Genomic DNA, 23,744 nt, shown 5'->3' with positions numbered 1-23,744 from the left:
ATTTTTTGGAATAGTTTCAATCGTTTGCATTAATAGAAGAAATACTTCTGCAGTTTGGTGTGTTCCTTTGAACAAATACTAATTACTGACTACACTCTTGTATTTCTTATGCTTTCCTGTTGCCTTCTCCCACTTGAGAATGAAGGAAAAAACAAACCACACAGATTACCTTCCACAACTGTGTGAAAGCTACAAAAGAATCAGTAACTGGAAATTTTGATAGACACACTTAGGACTTGGTATGAATCAAGCATTCATGTTGAGTAGCTCAGCTAACGCTCCTTGAGAGATGGATGGGTGAATACATGAAAAGGACAGAAGCACCAACGAAAAACAAATTATTAAAGCCCACCTATAAATTCCTATGTTGACATGAGAGAGAGAAGATAACCTGTCAGAGTATAAAATGGAAGGTCTTGCAGTTGTGGAATAAAATCACTGATTCAGATTTGTTTCACATCTAGAATGAGCCCATATAAATTAACCCTTCTGTTGTGCTCAGATTCTAGAGGAATGCACTGTAGTGTAATATGATAATTAATAATGTACACTTCTCTAGCAGTTTCTCTCCAAGGGTTCAAATTGTTTTCTGAACATTAATGAATTAATCTCACCACACCTTTTTAGACAGGTAAATGTCGTTATACCCATTTTGCAAATGAAGAAACTGAGATACACCACCATTAATTGTCTTGCCTAGTGTAACACAGGAAATGAGTGGCAGCTAAAAGCAGGCTTTTCCTGCACGGGCATGTACCTATATATTTCCCACCCCCCATCTCTTCCAGTCACCTGTGGGGGGAGGAGAGGAGGAATGGATCAGCATCCCCACATTGACCTGGTCTGCCACTGCAGTTGAAAGTCACTCCCTGGCTTTCTAGCCCTTAAAGGGGCACACACCTTTTCCGACAAGCCCGACAATGGCCCCCACCAGTTAATGAGTGGGGAGGTGTGGAGGAAGACTCTCGCTAACCCTCCTTGTCAGTAGTCTCCTCAATGAAATATGTAGTCTGACAGTTTCCCAAAAGCACTAATCTCGCAGTTTGGAAGAGTGAAGCCTAGAAAAGAAGTTACTTACTTTAGTTCTTTTTCTCTAATTGACATGATGTAATAACTTTTCTGAAAGTGCGAGTAACAATACCACATTGTACATGTTAGAATGTTTTGCAAATGATCATAATCACAAAAAGAGATGGGAAAAATCAGACCTGAAATCTCCACCAACAGCTTGAACTGGACTTGAACATTTTAAATATTTATAAAAAAGTTTGGCTATTTTTCAGTTTTATTCATATTTTCAAAACAATTTAGATGATTAAACCTTATTAATAAAAACATTAAGTCCACAAATAATTTCAGACAGTGAACAGAGTGTTCAATTTTGGCATACATTAATAGAAAAGAAGAGTTTAAATATTGTGTGAAAATCATTTAACAACTATACTATGCAATAAGAAAAATACAGATAAGTTATGAAGAGAGATAGTGAGGTTGTTTAAAAGGGATCCTAAAACACTTTAGAATAGGTAAAGCTGCTTCAAACTATAGAATCATTTTTTTCTGATGACTGTGGAAAAAGTAATAAGTTAGCCAAGGGCTTTAACATTTTCTCATAGCCCAAAAATTTTAACATGGCAGAATTTAATATTTTTCATAGTTTCTGTTGGTTGATGGAGTAGAATGCTTTCTTTATCTCTAAGAAGAGATTTTGTGCTTTTACCTTAGTCTTACAAAACTACTCTTGTCATTATATTTGTTTTCTTTGGTAGAGGGCGTGAATCACAGAAAATGTTGCATTAAGTGGGACTTCTTAAATCTTTCTCAAGGAAGGTTGATATGGAGATAAAGTTTTCCAGCTGAATGAACAACTTTGCAAGCTACTGCAGCTAGTGGGAGGTAGGGGAGTAGCAATGGATGGACCAGTGGTCCCTTAATTCCCATACTCCCTCCTTCAGACTCTCTTAATTAACATACTTAATCAACTGTTAATTTGTTGATGTTTTAAAAACAATTAAATATACCTTAAAAGAAAGATGATAAAGACTAAGGCATAAACCTTAAATAAGTCATCTTCCAGCACAGCAGAATGCTATTTGAGTACAGTGCTTTGTTACTCCATATACCATAAGTATACACACAGTAATAATTGCATAAATCTTGCCCGAGAGCCCAATCATTGATGAAAAAAAGGAAATATAGCGATGACTGCCATCAAATTCCAAAAATAATACCTTTGGTAAACCACCCCCACAGTTTGTGTAACCTCCAGTTTGGATTTCTGTAATATACTATACATGGGGCTATCTTAATAGGCAAATCAAAATGGAACCCGTGAAGAATGCAGCAGCTTGTCTGCAAAGAAGCATTTTACACCAGTGCCCCAAAGAGTGCACTGATTTTCTACTCACTCCCAGGTGCAATTTGAAGTGCTGATACTTACCGTTTCAACCTTATGTGGCTAATTTTACCTACCTGAGGGACTGCCTCTTACCCCATGCACCAACACAGCATTTGAGAACAGCTGATGCCTTTAAGATAACAGTCCTGATATTTGAGAGCTTAGAGGCTGGTGACAGGGAGCGGAGGGATTTATCTCAGGAATTCATTTGCCCCTGTTGATTTGGCAGAACCTGAATCAGTTGACCTTCAAGAGATAGTATGAAGCCAAACTGTTTACTTCATACCTTTTCCTGAATGGTTGGACAGGGGCTACTGGTGTTATGTTTATCTTTCATATGAGGTAGTCTGTCTTTTTAAATTTATTTTATTGTTCTGAACTCCTTAAATTAAGTGGTTTTGTGAGGGCTATTTGTTCAATATTTTTCTTTCATATTTTTAGGCAGTGTTTCCCTTTAGTAAATCAAGGGATGAGTCTTTCTAGCAATAAAAATGCAATGTTCCTGCAGATAGCATTGTAATAACTGTCTCACAACATATAATTGGAATTACAGTACATTACAGTACTTTTATTTGTGAATATGTACAGATATATGTACAATCTTTGAAATTCAGATATTGATCTAACAATGAATTTAAAACCCTGAAATTTATATTCTGATTACCCAGGTTGCTGTAAGTTACAGCTCCTGAATGTGTTCAGTTATCTGTAATTATATTTACTATCATACTTCTATGTACATACAGCCTTATTAATTCATACTTGTGATTGGGAAACTCTATGAAATAGAGATATTTGTGAACAATCAAGTGACATAAAATTGATCTGGTGTTTTTGAAGTTACAAAATTTTTTATCAGCACCTAAGAAGGAGTAGCTGAGGAAAGAGAGCTACAGATCTTTTGACACTGCAAATTTAACAACAAAAAATCAGATGGTTGTGGATCAACTTAAACTCTTACATAGACCGTGCAGTTGATGAGTAGGAATCTGGTCTCCATTCACCTCCACTTAACATGGCTGGAAAAATAGTGTTCAGTGACGTAATAAGTTATAAAATCCTTGTATTATAAGTAACCACATGGAGATGATCTTTTCAATCTGTCTGCAGGAGGGTATTGTATGAAATAGGAGGAGCTGGTGTTCGTGCAAGATCCTTGTGGAGAGTGGAACCCCTTCGTATAAGGTACTGTAATTTTGTGCCAGTGTTGTTTGTAGCTCCATTAAATTACTAGGAATTTGATTGGATCTTCCACTATGGATTATCCAGAGGTATAGCTTGATTTAATTTTTTTTCCGTGCTACTTGACTTATTTTAGTCCATCCATTAATATTAATAAAAACTAATCTGTAATAATACAAAGGTGAGGAGAAATATTGAACATATATCTCAGCAGAATTGTTTGTGAATATGATATTTAAGTATAAAGTTGTAATAATTAAAACCACATCCAGGGCCTCCTGTCCTCCTTCCCGCATAGCCGAACAGTGCAGCAGGACTTTTAAAGCTCCAAGTGGAAATGTTCATTTCATGTAATTTTGAGATTAATCTTTGCTATCTGTTTGTTTAGTTGGAGTGGCAGTTACATCAAATGGGGACAACCTTTCCGCCTTCGACACATTACAACAGGACAGTACTTGGCACTTACTGAAGAACAAGGTCTTTCACTTTTAGACAGAGGGAAGTCAGACACAAAATCTACTTCCTTTTGTTTTAGAGCATCAAAGGTAAATAATTATGAAGCTCTCAAATGTTAGATCAAAATAGGTTCCAGCATCTTAGAGAATTATTAAAAGGAAGACGCAATTGACAGTGATTTTGAATACAAATACTGTACAAGAATAAGTAACTCTGGTTGAAGATGGTAGTGCGTTTTTTGCATCTTAAAAATTTGATACTATGTTGAACAAATTGAGATTATTATATGCTGAAAAAATTATTAATAGGCAAAAAAGATGACAGACTATCTTTAGATATAATTATTCTAGATATGATATGATCATAGAATCATTTTAGTTGGAAGGAACCTCATTAAGAGAGTCATTATTATCATGTATCATGCTAGGATTAATTTCACTGGGACAAATTCTGTCCTGGTTCTCGCTTTAGGTAGTTGTGTAGATAGTAGTGGCATTGCAAATGAAGCATTTCAACCTAGGTTCCTAGTTGGTCAATCTCTAAACCACAGGTTCTCAAACTGTGACCTGTAGAGAGCTGCTAACTAATCATGTGGTGCTAGCATTTTTCCTCATTTCCAGTTGAGAAAAACAATACAGATGGGAGGGGGAGAGGAGATGAAAAACAGAAGTAGGCAGTGTGATTAACTGATTTCCAGCAGGTCAAACATTTATTATTCCAAGGACAGCTAAAAATACATAAATACTTTACTGATATTACTTTTTAATGTAAACAATTGTTGTAGTTGCCACAATGATGATGTGATTGGAAATGGGAGGTTAAGTGGGTCTACATGATCATGAAGATGCATGAGGGAATTTCTCTGTTAGGTGTGATCTGAACTATGAAAAAAAAAGTAGTTTGAGAACCCCTTTCCTACACCATCCTTGATAGACAGACGGCTACTGTCGTACTAAGGCAGATACTGCTTTTTAAAAAAAACACAAGAACAGTGCTTTTGACCAGTGGAGTCAGACTAACAGGTTAGCAGGGAATTAGCCTGTCCTCTGATCACTAGATATTTGGCTAAGTAATTTTCCAGCCCCTTCTGGTATATGGAGGCTATGCAACATGGATTGCATGTATGATATTGCCTGCACGGCGTATCAAGTGGTGGGGGACTTTGTCCAGTGGACAGCAAAGGTGAGTTGCCTCCTTTAATTGCAGGGGCAGGGCTTGTCTGGCAGGCTAGTAGTAAGGAGGTAAAGAGGCAGGAAGGGATGCTACACTTCTCCACCTGACTGGAAGGTGGGAGGTATTTATATCTAGAACAGTTCTGGGACCAGGTTAGTAGTAAGTGATTTAAAGGAGGAATCCTTTAAAGGAACAGAGAAAGGGGGTTTGGGGCTTCTACAACTAGTATGGCAGGGGGTTAACCCTCCCCCTTCTTTATAAACCCCTTACGCATACATGAGAGGGGTGGGGGTTCCAGCATGGGATGTGTGGGACCAGGATTGGAAAATGGAAGGTCTAACAGCAGCCCCCCAAGTATATGGAATTACGTGCACTGTATAATTTTAGCTCCCAGGTACACCCCGATATTTAAGTATAAAGTTGTAATAATTAAAACCACATCCAGGGCCTCCTGTCCTCCTTCCCGCATAGCCGAACAGTGCTGCAGGATATGTGGTCTAGCCTCAGGTATTTCCAGTACTGGCAATGCTGCAATTTACTGTGGCAACTTCACCCACTGCATAATTCCTTGAGGTTTCTGCTATCTTTTAGTCTGTATTTTCCCAGATATATTCTTTAATGCTATGACTGAAACATTTTGAACTCTTGACAAACACCTTAGATAAGTAAATACTTGAAGTTAACTTCCATATTCACAGTATTTCCTATAGTAAGTATTGGGAAGCTCAAGGGAATGTTGCAGATACTGAGGTAACCTTACCTATTAATTCTTATTCTGTACTTGTTGGCAAGAATAATTGCTTCTGAGCTCCTTAAAAATACCGCTTTGTGTTTTTTGTAGGCAGGTATCATGTCTCCCCCTCAGGTTTCTTTTTTTCTGAATAATAAGCCCTTTTCTCTTAACCTTGCCTCACAGTACCATCACTGTTATTATTTAGACTTCTGTCCTCTGAACTGCATTCCTCCTGGTCTGGAAGCATGTTTAGGACTTTTCTTCTCTCCATGCTTTGCACATTCACAATGCACTTCATTTCCAATAACTCAATTGCTTTTACACAAGCATCTCTGATACTAGGAATAATTTTTAAAAATGTGAATTCATACTAGATTCTTTCTTAATGTCTCCCTATAGAAATAGAGCAGAGGTGAAGAAGTCTGCGCCTTATAGAAAACTTAAATTAATGTATAAATTTTGTGGAAGTTTCATAGGCAACTGTACTGCTTTAAGTGAAGATGGCTGAAAAGATGTTAATGACAGATACACCAACTAGTTTATCTGTTTTCTGTGGCCATTGTGAACAACATTTTCAAATGTAGCATTTCCTGCAGTCCTGTTTTGTCCTGATTTTTTTCTGAGGTATTGAGCACCCATAACTCCCACTGAAGTTAATGGGAACTACAGGTGCCCAGCAGTTTTAAAATCATACTATTATTTAAGTTCTGAATATGGATTTAGGGGCCCACTTTTGAGCACCTCAGTTTTAAAATGTCAGCTGATATGTTTTAAGGGAAATATTCTATTGTGAGTGGAGAGGCAACAGTTTCCCCACAGCTGGTGGGTGTAATCCTGCTTTGAGATGGGATGTTCCCATTCTAGCACAGTACTTGGCATACTTTGCTAAACTGAGCTCAGCTGCCTTTTATAAAACTTTCTGGGCACAATTATAGAAGGACTAGGATTAATTCAAAAATAATATTTTTGTTTCTTTTTTATTTTTTTTAATATTTCAGAATTCATATTTTCTACTTCAGGTTTTATTTTCTTAAAAGTATGTAAAGATAAAAATAAATTATTAACATCAGAGTCAAAGTAAATAACATTCTAATGCATTTAAAAGTCACAGATGACTCATACAGTAGCATTTGGCTTCGTTTCTACATATCTGCCAGGGTGTAGCTATCTTTGGGGATTAAAATGGCATTAGGATGCTGTAATAGTTTAACAGTTATCATAAAGCTTAATTCATTTTTGGTAGAAGATAATGAAATAGGTATTTTAGATTTCTTTTTATATGATAGTTTCCAAATGTTCAAATATTCATTATTAACTATATATTTTGTATTTGTCACCAACTAAACACTGCATTTCACATGCAGAATTAAAATGGAAGGAATGTTTTCCTTTTTCCTTTATATTAATGTAGAAGAGAAATTAGAAAGTAGACTTCAAGCTTTGTATTTTCTGAGTTCAGGGACATGGAGCTATAAGATTGAAGTATTCAGCAGCAGCAATAAATAGGCATTGACAAGGTGCAGCCAGAGGCTCAGTGAGCTGGCTTGATCAGGCTATTCTTTTTATAATCCTGGACTGCAGGCCTCTGCTTCTGTCAAGTCGCTTTAACTTTTGCCAAGTGCTGTTAATAAAGGGAGAAATGGAGCAGGTGAAGATACCATTTTAATTATTGTTTAATCTACCTAATCATTTTTAGGGATGGGTGAACTTAACCCTACGGACCTTTCCTTACTGCTGTTTACAGAAGGACTACAGATGGGTCAACATAGTTCTAATGGCACCTTAGAGACTAACCAATTTATTTGAGCATAAGCTTTCGTGAGCTACAGCTCACTTCATCGGATGCTCACAAAAGCTTATGCTCAAATAAATTGGTTAGTCTCTAAGGTGCCACAAGTACTCCTTTTCTTTTTGCGGTTACAGACAAACATGGCTGCTACTCTGAAATCTGTCATAGTTCTAATCACATTCCTGTCCTTTCCTTCATAACAGAAGCCTCTCCTCGGTCACCACTCATGCTCCTGCTCCCCTCTACGAAGTGAGAACACCCAACTTTCCCTTAGTCTATTTCCCAGATTTTTGACAGAATTTGCCCCTCCTCCTAGTATACTGACTGCATCATACAGCCTACCCTCCTCCATTCTGTCAGCCTTCCCTCCCTGCTCTTCCATTTGGTTGACTGCTGATTTTTTTCCTTGCCACCAGCCAGACCTCCTGGTGTGATTTGTTTTCCTCACCTGATTGGTTCCTGTCCTGAGAGAAGCAACCTGAGCACAGGTTATGAGGAGGGAAGAGAAGGGTGTTCCTTGCAGGTGGAAGTGCTTAGGCACTACCATGTTATGGGGTCTGTATAAATACTTAAAGAGAGACCAGGCTTTTGCCAAGAATCCTGACCTATCTACCATTTCAGCTTCTAGAGAACAGCCCTCTTCCCTTGAGAGTGGAACCAAGTGTCTTAGCTGAAATCATAGGGAAACTGGCCAGCCTCCAAGGAGCAAAACAGCTAGGGGGTTACCTAGTGTCACAAGGTTAAAATAAGAACTGACCTAAAAAAGCCAAAATTCAAGTTGTGTATTTATTTATGAGGTAGAAAAACTTTGTTTTGTGGCTTAATATTATTAACGGGGCACAGTTGGAGGTTCAGTATAACTTAATTTAATATTTTATTTTGATAGCTAATGTTGTATTAACATAGCTTGATTTCAACATCATAACATGTTCCCTTTAAGCTTGTACTGAAGTAGTTTTGTTTCCTTTGGCATAAGCTTCACAGAGTTAGTACTATAGTCCTTTACATGTTCAAAGTTCTGTGCAAACATTAAGCGATTATTCATTATTAATAATTGGCACCAAAATGATTTTATTTTATTTGTGACATAGTATTATACACTCTTTAGAAGTTCATAACGTCATAATGTCCTCACCATAAATATGCACTGAAATTAGATGAAATTTCATCTCATTTGGACGTCACAGTACAATCTCCATAAACTTGATCTGACATTTTCCCATGGTTTTGACATTGTAATGGCATCCCCGAGGAGTACATGGTAATTTCATTTCATCTTGGCATTGCAATGCTGTCTATTCAGGCTTAAATTGACATTGAAATGTGGCAGCTCCATGCAAGTGAAAAGAGAATTAACATAGTTATGGCAAACATCATTAAATGCACTTCATGTTTTAATAGCTATTTTTAATATCTCAATATCTTGACTTCAAAGAGGTAAGATAAAAACATTCAAGTGCTGTTGTTATACTCAAGGACATAGGCTGTTTGGGCACTGGGATCAGAATAAACCTTCCAACCACAGACATGTGGTTTATGTTACAAAGGGAAAGAGACAGGACTTAACTTTAGTAAACACAAAGGGATTTTTTTAAAATCCAGGGTGCTGGACACAGTTACTATAGCTCTTCCTGACTTTCTAGCTCCCAGGCTGAGAAAAATAGCCGATGCTGTACAGTGTTACCACAAAGGGTCTATTGATATCCTGGCCTGGACTAAGTAATCATGCAGTGGATACAATACATTGCAGTATATTAAGCAATGTGTATTGCATGAATTTGGAGGCAGAGAGAGGGCTAGGTTTTCCACCAAAGTTTCCAACATTGACCATTATCAGTGAGATGATACTAGACTGTATGGTCTATTGATATTGTCCAGTGTGGCAGTTCTTACTTTGGTCGTTCTCATTATGAGTTTGAGCAAATCTGGGACCCTTACAAAATAATTCAGTTGATTTACTCTGATTTGAGACCTCTAATTCAGTGTCAAGCCCTCTTCCCAGCCCACCACCATCCTTAACTTCTGTGCTCTGACTTCTGGCACACAGAGAAGACTGAATCAGGCTTATCAATATACCCAAACAGTATAAATACCTATCTAGATATTAGATAGAACTCGTGTTTGTTAAGGACCTGCTTTGTGGAAGGAATTAGGGGAGATAGTGAATGAAGGTTGCCTGTTGCCTAACTGTAGGGGGAACATGTGGAAACCCTGAGCCAGGCCTTGGTAAAGAACTCATCTTTATTTCCTGGGGCCTGAAGTTGGTATTATCACAGAATTTTAGAGAGGACAAATACCTTGTGCTTCATCCTTGCATCACTGGAACATTAATAGTAAACATAATCTTAGTAACATTGGTGGGTCTGTCTATGCCTGAAGCATTGACTGGCCTAACCCTGGTAACATTAGAAAGACTGTAAATATCAGAAATGCTCAGTCCATGTATTAATTTTTTTTTAAAGTCATAAAATTAAATGTCCAAGTTGCTGATGTCATCTGCAAGATTGCCTCCCACTCTTACTGAGTTAGATCCATAGGATCCATTTTGCCTGACACCAGAAATCAGATCGATATTTTGTGATATGTTTTGGGGGAGGTCCTCAAATAAATAAATAAATAAATATTGATGAAAAATTGTTTACAATTAACCTAGTACTCATGTGCCAATGAGTCTAAATATGATTTTTGAAATACATGCTCTCTGCCTCTAGATCTGAATATGTGGCATGATGGAACTGCTGGCTTAATCTATCTACGGCAATGCGATCTGCTTTGCTACAATTGCATTCACAGCAGTATTAATACTTTTTTGATAAAGAGTGAAATGCTTTCAGTGAAATGCAGTAAGAGTGCGAGGCAATCTTGCAGATGACATCAGCAACTTGAACATTTAATCTTAAATCTGTTTAGTCCAAGTGTAAAAAAAAAAATCTATTTTAAGAACCAGAGCATAAATCGTGTTAATAAATGAGCTCAGTCTATAGTCACAACAGCAGTTTTCTTAATTCATGCTATCAGTCTCTTCATAACTCTCTTTCCTTAGTGCGTGTACCATATATATGGATCGGGTCAATGCAACAACTGATTATTGAAGTCCCTTGTATGTTTGGGCTGTTGAACTTTCAGAACTCCCTCTTTCCACATTGGGCTTCCACCATGACATTGAATCAACCACTTAACTGAACTATAAATGTTGTCTGTAACTAGAGGAAAGTTGTTAATATTCCTCTGTAATAAATGTTAAAACATTTACAAAATAATAATAAAATAAGCAAAATGCATATAAATGTAATACTGTTAAATGATATTATACAGAGAGTATAGATTTCTACTATAGTACTTATTTAGATACATAGTAGCTATACCTGTTTTTTACAATGCACTGAAATATTTGGAATCATAGGGCTTATCTACTCAGCGACTTAGTGCGCAGCAGGCTAGTGCATTGAACATTCACACCCTGACTTGCCATGCACTAAGTTGCTGTGTGGACCCTGCTACTGCTCACTAAAAGTTCTGTATTGAACTTTTGACATACTACTGTTTCAAATTTTTAGCGAACAACAGGAGAGTCCACACAACCACTTAGTGTGCAGCATGTGGCTGCTCTGTACATTCATAACCTGGCTTGCTGTACCTTAAATTGCCATGTAGAAAAGCCCATACTAAAATAATAAATTCCAAATGTTCTGTTTCCTTATTTAATTTACTGTCCGGGTCCTGTTAGTTTTGCAGTCATAGAATTTGCTGCAGAATCAACTTCTTGCTCCAGAATTGTACACTGGCACTCAAATTTTCATTTAAAAAACAAACAAACAAACAAAAAAACCCTTAAAAAGAACAGGAGTACTTGTGGCACCTTAGAGACTAACAAATTTATTAGAGCATAAGCTTTTGTGGGCTACAGCCCACTTCATCGGATGCATAGAATGGAACATATAGTAAGAAGATATATATATACATACAGATAAGCTGGAAGTTGCCATACAAACTGTGAGAAGCTAATTAGTTAAGATGAGCTATTATCAGCAGGAGAAAAAATCTTTTGTAGTGATAATCAAGATGGCCCATTTAGACAGGTGACAAGAAGGTGTGAGGATACTTAACTTACAGAAATAGATTCAATATGTGTAATGACCCAGCCACTCCTAGTCTCTATTCAAACCCAAGTTAATGGTATCTAGTTTGCATACTAATTCAAGCTCAGCAGTTTCTCCTTGGAGACTGGTTTTGAAGCTTTTCTGTTGCAAAATTGCTACCCTTAATTCTTTTACTGAGTGGCCAGAGAAGTTGAAGTGTTCTCCTACCAGTTTTTGAATTTTATGATTCCTGATGTCAGATTTATGTCCATTTATTCTTTTGCGTAGAGACTGTCCAGTTTGGCCAATGTATATGGCAGAGGGTCATTGCTGGCACATGATGGCATATATCACATTGGTAGATGTGCAGGTGAACGAGCCCCTGATGGCGTGGCTAATGTGATAAGGCCCGATGATGGTGTCACTTGAATAAATATGTGGACAGAGTTGGCACTGGGCTTTGTTGCAGGGATAGGTTCCTGGGTTAGTGGTTCTGTTGTGTGGTGTGTGGTAGCTGGTGAGCATTTGCTTCAGGTTGGGGGGCTGTCTATAAGCGAGGACTGGTCTGTCTCCCAAGATCTGTGAGAGTGAGGGATCATTTTTCAGTATTTGCTTCAGTGGGAAGAAAACCTTCCAGTTGTGAACTGAATGTAAAGTGGTCTAATGGTAGCCTGAGTTTCCAAAAAGCACTGTACAACAGTTGGAGAGATGTGAATAATTCCCATTAATCTCACATGGTTTGCTAACTCTAAATTTGTCATTATTAACTAATTAATTGCTGATCATTGTAGAGGAAATAACCAGCTAATTTGTTTATCCCACAATCCCAAGCAACTTTCTCTACATATACAATTTGTAAATTCAAAAATCACATTGAGAATTAATTGAACTTTAATATAAAAATAAATCACACTCAAATTTATTTATATTTATTTTCATATTTAATTCAATAAAATTCTTAGCTTTTTTTTATGTGAAGCTGCCACAGAATTTCTAGTCATGTACAGAGGAACAATTCAGAAACCAGTGTCTGCTGCAGAGCAGATGGGGTGTTGCTTTATTAACTGTGAATAAAAAGTGAACTAGAATTGTTTTCTGTTTTTTGGGGGAGGGGGTTAACATACATGTAATGCTAGCTTTGAGTAAATCCTCACAAAAGTTGAACTTATTGGGCTTATTTATTTAATTGGTTGGTTGTTGTGCTGAAAAATGGTTATAACAATGAAAGAAGAGTTAAAATACGCATTTTTTCTGAGGCTAGAATGTAACTTATTGATTTGGTTAGATCAAGGAATAAATTATGTAAAGGTGTACTTTTAACTTCATCTGTTAGCAAAATTGCTAGTATAGGCTTTATTCAACATTACTGAGTATAATGTTTGCCTTTGTACTATTGAGATTAAACTAATACTTTTGCATTTTATTGTTTGTTTTATATTTTTTTAAACTAAAGGAAAAACTGGAAGCTGTTCATAAACGGGACGTAGAAGGCATGGGAGTCGCCGAAATAAAGTATGGTGATTCCATTTGTTTTGTCCAGCATGTAACCAGTGCATTGTGGCTGACTTATCAAGCACAGGATGCTAAAGCACCACGTTTAGGACCCTTGAAAAGAAAGGTAAGCGTTTAAAAAAATAAAAGTATAAGCTAAAATCATAGAAATTAAAGGTGTAAGAGATCAATTGGGTCATATTGCCTTTCATCCTGACATTGTTGAGGTGTTGAGTGCCTTAAACCCCCCATTGAACATAGTAGGAGTGTAACGTGGCGCACGCCATGCCCCTCCAGTTTGGCCCTTCTCCCCCTCTTCTCAGAGACTCAGGGACACTTCAGACTGGTGCAACACCCATGGTCTTTATTTGTGATCAAGTCCGCAGCACCAGTTTCCACTATATACAGGTTTCAGAGGGTAGCCATGTTAGTCTGTATCAGTAAAAACAACGAGGAGTCCTTGTGGCACCTTAGAGACTAACAAATTTATTTGGGCATAAGCTTTTGTGGGATATAACCCACTTCATCAGATGCATGGAGTGGAAAATACAGTAAGCAGGTATAAACATACAGCACATGAAAAGATGGGATTTGCCTTACCAAGTGTGTGGGGGGGTCAGTGCTAATGAGGCCAATTTAATCAAGTGGATGTGGCCCATTCCTAGTAGTTGACAAGAAGGTGTGAGTATCAACAGAGGGAAAATTATTTTTTGTAGTGACTCATCCATTCCCAGTCTTTATCCAGGTGTAATTTGATGGTGTCAAGTTTGCAAATTAATTCCAGTTCTGCAGATTGGAATTTGACACCATCAAATTAGGCCTGAATAAAGACCACCCCCCACCTCACTTCCAGCCTTTTAGCTCCTGCTTACGAGGCTGGCAGGTGCGGTCCCTTACCAGGCAAGCATCAGGCTATCTGCACAGCCCCAATCCAATCCCCCCAGGAACTGATTAAGCCTCTCTAGTAGCACCCTGCCATGCGGAGTTATATATATTCATCAGTTCCTGGAGTGCTCAGCAACTTGCAGAACTGAGCCCTAATGGTCACTATGATTGCCCAAATATGGGATTTAGTCAATTTATAATATTAAGGCTCCCAAATATAGGGTTTAGTCAACCTCTAGTATTAAAGCACCCATGATATTCAGTTGGTCTCAGTTAGGAAAACCATATAGCTGCAAGAAAGAATTTGAAAACAGTCTTACTGAACAAATGAAACAAATCAAACCTCTTCATAGATAACTCACCTTATGGAGAAAACCTCTAGCTTTCTAAATATTTAATTCTCTTTACTTAAGCAGATTTCAAGATAAAAAGGAAATACCCTCATAATTTAAAATTTTATTTATTTTTGTTAGATGAAATGGGCAGACTTACTGCAAACTTTATATTTTCCTTCTTAACTACTTGCTAAGTACAACATGTAGAAGATTTGGGGAATTGTATTACTTTTTCAGTACTACATGTTGTTGCAGTATCTCTTCCCCTACACCTAGAAGGGAGTCTAAGACCAAAGCATCTCATCCTGGGAATCACATTTATCATGTTTATAAGGAAGGAGGATTTTTCAGGCCCAATTAGGGATAAAGTGTTAGGAAAACCTTTACTGTTACAGCATTAAGCAGTTAAACATTTAACACTGAAAGACACAAGTAAGGCTTTCATATTAACAATTTCCCTTATTCCCTTTCACTTTAGTTCTATAGAAGTGGGTTTTTTTGGTTTTTAAACGGGGGACCCTGCCTACTTGACAGGGTTTTTTTAGATGATATTAAAGATACTGTTGTGGTTTTCTTTTTTTGTGCCGGAAGAAGATAGTTTAGATGCTGTTGAGCTGTTTTTGCCCTTGTTATTTCCTTTAGTACAAAATGAAGAAAACGCACATAAAATGGGAGAGAAAAGAATATGACAGACAGAACATGCAGCATCTATCTCCGGTGCTTTCTTTTTGCGTTGCATCCTCCCTGCTGGAGAAACACAGGCACAGATTAGGACAAGATTTACTTAGTTCACAGATCAGGACATCTGTTGGCATTTTAATTTCATGGAGCAGTTCTATAAACTTCTTATAATGCTTGTAGGAAGTATTCCCCTTTTATGATTCAGTTTACTAGAAAGTAACTGAAGTGTGTAGTGAAGAGGTAGGGATCCAGATAATACTGATATCACTTAAAATCGAGACTGGGATACTCAGATCTGAGCTGATGAAAAGAGAGGGCAATCCTTGTACTGAGGCATTCTCTTTAATTCCCAAAAATCGTAGACTATCTCACTCTTGACCTTCCATTATAAGGGAGAGATGCGTTGAAGTGATTTCTTTAGTCGGAGGCACATGACCACCTATCTTTTTCAAAGTCCGTGGACATTTTGTTTAGAATAATGGAGTTAGTATTAACATAGTTTATCTACAGCATTTCCCCAACTTATTGTTAGAGCTTGTTATGGTAGATTGTACAGTTGGAACACATTGTGCGAATGACAAAATGAAAATGTTGTGCTGGGCACCAATGATATGGAACAGGTGCCAAAAGAATTAAGTAACCTCCATGTGTCATTCTTTTTGCAAGGTATTCAATATCTGAAAGCAAAATTATTTCAGCAGATGCTAGTTTTACAGCTAGTAGTGGCTGACGCATTGTGATCATCCATCAGTGGTTATGTTTACAGGGGCATTAAATATATATTTAACACCCTCAAGGATCCTTTCTCACTTTACAAACTCAACAAACTGATAGTAATCATTTCAGCCATGCTTAAGATGAAAGGGGTATTCAGATAGTTTGAATGTAATTACTGGGGCAAAAATGGGACAACAAGGCAAATCATACTACTCTGGCCAAAAGTGCCATGGAATTGAATGACTCCAAATGAACCTGGGTTTTACATCATCTTCAAAAGTCAGCATGGTGTTCTCTCATCTTATGCTATTACGGTGGGGGAATAGTTGAAGGACAGAGGTAAGACCTACTAAAACATCAGTACCACTTCTTGAAGTTCCTAAGTGTTTCTTTGAGGTCTCCCATCTAGAAAGGCCTGGACTGACTGTACTTAGTTTGGTGATCCATCAGGAACCCAGGTCAATGTAAGAATGGTTAGATGAATCAGGAGAAGTTTTTGGTACATGTTGATGCTTTCAAAACATCATTCCTCTTGCTGGGTAGTATGTCTTATAGATGTTTGTCACTCTAACTGGTTTTCCTGTTGGTAGTTTTTCCATGCAGGAGTCCTGTAGACTGGTGATTCTTAAAATAGTAAATTCAGTCCTCCTTTTCCTGCAAGGTAGAGCTAGAAAGGAAAGCATCTTTGTTTTTACATTGAAATTTTGTTATGTTATCTTTAAAAGGAAGCTTAAAGAATCTCAAAGGTTCACTAATAATCTCTCTTCCCATTTTCTAAGTGGTCTTGCTAGAAGAGACTGAAGAATTCATTATGCATTATTGTTATAGGCAAATTATCAGTATTAGAAGTGGATTTCAGCTATTATATAAATACTATATATATAATTCAAAATTAGGTAGGAGATTTTAGCACAATATTGAAGCGAGAGGTACAAAGTATTAAAATTACATTTGAAATATTGTTTCTGCCAAATGCAATTTATTTGTCTAATTATAGGCTTTATATTTGCAATTGCACATTTTTCTCCAAACATGATTTTATTTTTACATTTCATAGGTTATATTACACCAAGAAGGACATATGGATGATGGTCTAACATTACAAAGGTGTCAACACGAAGAATCCCAGGCTGCTCGAATCATTCGCAATACTTCCAGCTTATTTAGCCAATTTATAAGGTATATGGCACAGCATTATCTATAGTGGGTTTTATGTAGTTATTTTCAAATATACTGAAATGTTTTAATTTAATTATTTTTAGATTTATAATTAGATCCGGGACCTAGCTTTGCCAGTAATGCCTGTCTCTACAATCAGCCAAACTTGAACAATGAATCCAAACACTATAGAGTGCTGAAAGTTCATATTTGGGTCGAATTCCAGATTCCCAAATTTCATTTGGCCCCATGATTACTGATAGTATGTCCCCATCATATACTTTTTTAAATATTTGTAAATTTTCTCGAAATGTTTACCATCATGTGCCCTTAATAGGCTGTTTCCAGATGCAGCAGACTGTCTCCCACCAAGAAACAGAGCCTTGAGAGAATGGATGAGCTGTGCACTATGTCTGGAAAGTCTCAGCTCTGTTGGATCAATGAGAGAATTGAATTCCAGAGTCAAGGCTTTTCCACCAAAAATGCCTTAACTTGGTCCCCAAAATGCTCGTATTTAGAGTGTTAACAGAACCATCTTTACTGATCTGAGTTTGTCCCAGCTATGTGTGGGGAAGGAGTGATTCCCTTATATAGCTAGGACTCAGACCATTTATGACTTTGTAGCTCAGAAATCAGCCCCTTGAATTCTATCCAGAAGTGAACTGCATCCCTTTACAAAGTTTGGAGAATAGGTGTTTTATGCTCCCAATGGTCAAACTCCATTAAGTAGATGGGGCTACATTCTGCATCCTAAAACATCAGACATTCTTCGAGTGCTTGCTCAGGTAGGTTCTATTCTAGGCATGTGCATGCCCACATGCACAGTCATCGGAGATTTTTGCCTTAGCAGTATCCATAGAGTTGGCTGTAGTGCCCTCTTGAGTGCCATGCTCATGTGCTGGTATATTAGGTGCTGCCGACCCTATGCCCTCTGAGTTCCTTCTTACCACCTGTGATAGTTGGTCAGAGTGCCTCATCTTGAATTGCAAGAGTGTTAGCCATTCTTAACCGCTATGGTTACCTCCTTTGTATATAGTTGTGCCTCCCCTGTCCAGGTCCTGGGGGATTCCCCAGCTGAGCACCTATAGGAAAAAGGACAAAGACAAGGGATTTAAATGATAACACCCTTTTTCTTCCTGGTCATCTGCTCAGCCTGGCCCTTCCAGGAACCAAGGAAGCCAGAAACAGGCATTTTGAGGGCACACTCGAGGATGGTGCCCCAGTCACATCCGAGGATCCACCTTCCTACTCTTTCCTCAACTGCCTGCACCCCTTCTGGTCAGCGTGGTTGTGGCTGACCTGGGATCATTGAGTGCTTGACATAATATCTTCAGGCTACACCCTGCAGTTCTTGGCCGACTCTCCCTCCACCCCCCTGCCCCGTCCCTCTTCAGGAACCCTTCTCATGAGTAACTCCTCATCCAGGAGGTAGACAACCTCCTCAGAATGGGGGCAGTAGAGGAGGTCCCTCTCAAGATGAGGGGGAAAGGAGTCTATTACCGTTATTTTCTAATCCTGAAAGTGAAAGGAGGCCTCAGACCCATCTTGGACCTGTGACATCTCAACAAGCACCTCAAAAAGTTGAAGTTCCACATGGTTTCCCTGGCCACCCTCAACTTGAAGGACGCATATTTCCATTCTCCCAGGACACAACGATTCCTCCTTTTGTGTTGGGCCAGTGCCATTTCCAATTTACGGCACTGCCCTTCAGTCTCTCATCAGCCCCAAGAGTGTTCACGAAGTGCATAGCACTAGTGGTCACTTACCTGTGGCATTGAGGTGTTCAAATTTGCCCATACCTCAATGACTGGTTAATAAAAGGCCTGGCATCAAGTGTGGTGGCATCTCGATCTCAGCACGCAAGGTTGTTGGTCAAGTCACGATCACTCCCTACACATAAATATCACAGAGCTCAGAGTGGTATGCTTGGCCTGCCAAGCCTTCCTGCCTCACATAAAGAGCAGGATGGTCCAGGTCCTGATGGACAATACAGTGGCTGTGTTCTATATCAATGAGCAAGACAGAGCCAGATTGTCAACCCTTTGCAAAGGAGTCCTCAGGATCTTGGACTTCTCTGTTCAACACGCTGTCCATCTCGTAGCCACACACCTCCCCGGGACTAGGAACGCTTTAGCAGATCACCTCAGCAGGACCGTCTCGTCTCGCCACAAGTGGTCACTCCATCCGGAAGTGGTCAGCATTATCCTCCAGAGGTGGGGGACTCCCCAGGTGGACCTATTCGTGTCCAGGCAGAATAGGAAATGCCATGTTTTCTGCTCATTTTGGGAGATTGACAGAGGCTCCCTTTCGCATGCTTTTCTGCTCCCATGGTCGGGGGCCTTCTCTACACCTTCCCTCCAGTACTGTTAATTCACAGAGTCCTCATGAAGATCAAGCAGAACGGGGCAAAGGTTATCCTTATAGCACCGGGTTGGCCGTGCCAGCACTGGTTCGACACGCTGCTGGAGGACCTCTTGGTGGCTGCTGCATTATAGCTACTGCTCTGGCCAGACCTGCTGTCCCAAAACCACAGCAGTCTTCCACATCTGAACCTGGCAGCACTGCACCTGGCAACTTGGCTGCTGCATGGTTAAATGCGGAGGAGCAGGAGTGCTCGGCTGGTGTCCAACAGGTCCTGTTCAGCAGTAGAAAGCCCCCCACCATAGTGACCTATCTGGTCAAATGGAAGCAGTTCACATGTTGGACCTCAAATAAAGGTATTCGGCCCAAGCAGGCCTCGCTGTAGTTAATCCTAGACCATCTTCTGCATCTCAAGCTCCAAGGCCTGTTCCTTTCATCTATTAAGGTCCACTTGGCTGCTATTTCAGCCTTCCATCTTCTGCTTCAGGGCGGGTCAGTTTTCACTCAGGACATGATGGTCAGGTTCCTCAAAGGCCTGGAACATCTCCACCTTCAAGTCTGGCACCCCATCCTTCTGTGGGATCTGAATCTAGTGCCGTTGCACCTTATGGGTCCCCCCTTCGAGCCTCTCGCTTTGTGCTCCCTCCTCCTCCTTTCCCGGAAAGTCGTGTTCTTGGTTGCAATAACATCTGCCTGCAGGGTCTTTGAGATTATGGCACTTACCTTGGAACTTCCCTATATGGTCTTCTACAAGAACAAAGTCCAGCTGCAGCCGCAGCCGGCGTTCCTGCCCATGGTGGTCTCTCAGTTTCATATGGGCCAGGACATATACTTACCTGTCTTTTTTCCAAAGCCACATAAATTGGAGGAGGAGCACAGGTTGCATTCCATGGATGTCAGGAGGGTGCTAGCCTTCTACATTGACAGGACCAAGCCATTCCGCAAGTCGACACAATTATTTGGCACATTGGCCAACAGAATGAAAGGTCGTCCAGTGTCTGTTCAAAGAATTTTTTCTTGGATCACTGCCCGTATTCACTGCTGCTATGATCAGGCAAAGGTGCCCCCTCCAACAATTGGAACCGCCCATTCAACCAGGGTGCAAGCCTCTTTGGCAGCTTTCCTAGCCCAAGTGCTGATCCAGCATATCTGCAGGGCAGCCATCTGGTCATCCATCTGGTCATCCATCCACACGTTCACGTCCCATTACGCACTACGCAGCAGGCCCGGGATGATGCTGGCTTTGGTAGAGCAATATTGCAAGACCGAGAATTCCGAGCCCACCTCCAAGGATACTGCTTGTGAATCACCTATAATGGAATCAACATGAGCAAGCACTCTGAGGAAAAAATGGTTACCTACCTTTTTGTAACTTGTTCTTCAAGATGTGTTGCTCATGTCCATTCCATTATCTGCCCTCCTGCTGCTCTGTTGGAGTTGCTGGCAAGAAGGAACTGAGAGGGCATAGGGCTGGTGGTGCCTAATATACAAGCGCATGAGCATGGCACTTAAGAGGGCACCACAGCCGACCCTACAGATACCGCTAAGGCAAAAATCGCCAACGACTGTGCGTGTAGGAACGCACACACCTAGAATGGAATGGACACGAGCAACACATTTTGAAGAACAACAGTTACAAAAAGGTAGGTAACCATTTTTTCTTCAAATGTCTACTACGTACACATCATTTTGGCTGTGGTATCTCAAATATGTGTTGATAATTGTATTTATGTCTGCTTCAGAGAGAAGCATGTGTAGTAATTTAACCAACAGGAAATAGGGTGGGGGGCAGCACATCAGGCTAATCCTGATATTAGTTGTAAATTGAGGAATGAACAGGGATCCACATTCATCCCCAAACTATGCAACTAACTAACAAAACCTAATGTATTGCTAACAAAGTAATAGTGTTAACACCATCTCTATCATGATGTCAGGATGCTTCTCCTACCCAGCCAGCATCCCTCCATTTTAGGATTGAGTCTCATCTGTGTTCTGATCTTGCCTAGATACTAGGACATGACAATTTCCCTCTGGGTAGATGAGCCATCACTACCATTTGATTCTCTCTGAGAGAAAGAATGAAACCAGTAAAGTGTTGCCCCCATCTAACCTTGTCATAACCTTAGGAAAGTCTACAAAACCCTGTGGCATCAGTGGTTGATGACAGTTTTAAGCAAGTCCGCTTGGACATTTGACTTCTGTCCATTGATAGGAGGAGAGCAGCAACTGAGGAGATTAAACATTGTCTGTGCACTGTAACTGGATTGAAAACCCATGTGAAAGCAGTCAAGGAAATTGGAGATCTCCACATAACACTAGAATATTCCTATCACAACCTTCTCCATAACTTTCTTCATAAAGGGTGGTTAAAAACAGGGCAGTAGTTGGCCTAACTGCTGTACCACGCATGTGAGAGAAGGTAATATTTTCCTTTCCCAAAGAGATATTAATCTCAGCCAACGTTAGAACAAAATTCCCTTATGCTAGATTTTACCAGTCATGAAGACCAAGCATCTAAATTGTAGATTGCAGACAGGGTCCCCACTTCACAAAAAAAATTAAATAAAAATCTTGGACCTCAGTGAACAAAACTGTCAAATTCAGCCAGAGTAGATGTCAGATTTGTCACATTGTCCAATTTTGCTATATCAGAGGTAACTATTTAAGCCAGTATTTAATCAACTGTATCTACAAAGTAGATACTTTTCTCAATGAAAAACATTTAACTTACTTTTACATTATTCATGCAAATGAATACTTAGCCTAAGTTTTTCAGCTGTCTTGGATTGGGTTTTTTAAAAAAACTATATGTTGCCAAAAAAGATTTGATCAACTGCGGTGTAGCCAACTTGTTTACAACGGTCTACAGTATTGTTTAGATCATTGCCGTCAGTTATCAAGTTAGATTAGTTTCAGAGTAGCAGCCGTGTTAGTCTGTATTCACAAAAAGAAAAGGAGTACTTGTGGCACCTTAGAGACTAACCAATTTATTTGAGCATAACCAATTTATTTGAGCATAGCTCACAAAAGCTTATGCTCAAATAAATTGGTTAGTCTCTAAGGTGCCACAAGTACTCCTTTTCTTTTTGCAAGTTAGATTAGTATTATAAGACTTTAGTTGCCTAATAAAGGTTGAGACTTTAAATGGAATAATTCTGAACTGTCTGTTCCAGTCATAGTTTGGAGTTCAGATACAGAAGCAAAATATGTGCATAGATAAATTTACCCTTTTGGAAGATAGAAATTACTATAATATTTAGATATATGTTGTAGCTGAAAACATGTTTTAAATCAGGAGGCACATTTTTGGTGTGTTGCATTGTGAATCCAGTATGGTACTTCTGCTTTTTCTCTTGTTCTTTTTCCCTCCCTTGGAGAAAATTGGTTGTTGTATTACCAACCTTCCAGAATAACATGCTTTAATATCCAGCATCATGTGTATCTCAAAGGAAGTGAAAATACAATCTTCCTTGTGCTGATCTAGATCTGTGTCTCATGTTCTGGCAAGGTGATTTCTAGGGTGAAAGGGAAGTTTGGATTCTGTGTGCATTAATTTCTAATGACTTTGGGAAAATGTGTAAGAAAAGAGTGAAATTAAGAATCTTGGTGTGCAATTTTGAAAAATCTGGAGGTAGCATAGAGAAGTAATGCAAAGATGGAAATTGAGAACACAAACATTAGTAGAGATGGCCTCAAAGCTTTCATGTTTGGATCTGTATCTGGATCTGAACTTTCCTCAGCTTGGGGCATGTTAAGTTATTGGGTTTTTTATTCAGGCCCATCTCTGACAATAACCAAAGCTCATTTGGAAGAACATATTTCATTTGTTCCTTCTTCAGTATATTTAGTGATACAAGGGAACTGTACAGCAAAAGGAGGGGGGAAATCATAGTAATAGAGCTGGAAAATATCAATCTCTTTGACCTAAACAACATTACTGAAAATACTGCTGTCTCTTTCTCCTGCTCCTCTTTTTCTAAGAGATGTTGTAAAAATAGCCACAGCTGCTATATGATGTGTGGAGTAGTTCTGATCAACAATTTTCTATCAAAAACCGTTTGATAGAAAATTGGGGGGTTTTCCTATTAAGTGAATGTTGTCATGGAGAGTGTATGTGTGCTTTTCTGTCAATTTTGCTGAAAAAGAAATGGTTTGCATTTTCATTAAAATTTTCTGTGAAGGGGGATTTTCTTTCCAATCAGTTCTACTGTGGAAGTACTATGCTTTATCGTTGTATTTGTCTGATGGTAATTGAAACAATCCTCTGCTTGGAAAATGTGAATACTCAAATTTGAGTGAGGAG

The 23,744-nt window shown here is 39.0% G+C and overlaps 1 protein-coding gene across 1 annotated transcript in view; it reads left to right on the top strand.

Annotated features, from left to right (window-relative positions):
* RYR3 (ryanodine receptor 3) overlaps positions 1-23,744 on the top strand; it is a 577,606-nt gene that overhangs the window by 151,739 nt on the left and 402,123 nt on the right. Inside the window, exons 11-14 of the mRNA XM_074955741.1 lie at positions 3,509-3,583; positions 3,969-4,125; positions 13,264-13,428; positions 16,977-17,098. Of these exons, the coding sequence (XP_074811842.1) occupies positions 3,509-3,583; positions 3,969-4,125; positions 13,264-13,428; positions 16,977-17,098 (519 nt within the window). The remainder of the gene's footprint in view (positions 1-3,508; positions 3,584-3,968; positions 4,126-13,263; positions 13,429-16,976; positions 17,099-23,744) is intronic.

This window comes from Natator depressus, chromosome 6 (assembly GCF_965152275.1).
Source record: "Natator depressus isolate rNatDep1 chromosome 6, rNatDep2.hap1, whole genome shotgun sequence".
NCBI lineage: Eukaryota > Metazoa > Chordata > Testudines > Cheloniidae > Natator > Natator depressus.
Note: the sequence above shows the minus strand (reverse complement) of the source record. Positions and strands in the feature narration are given on the sequence as shown.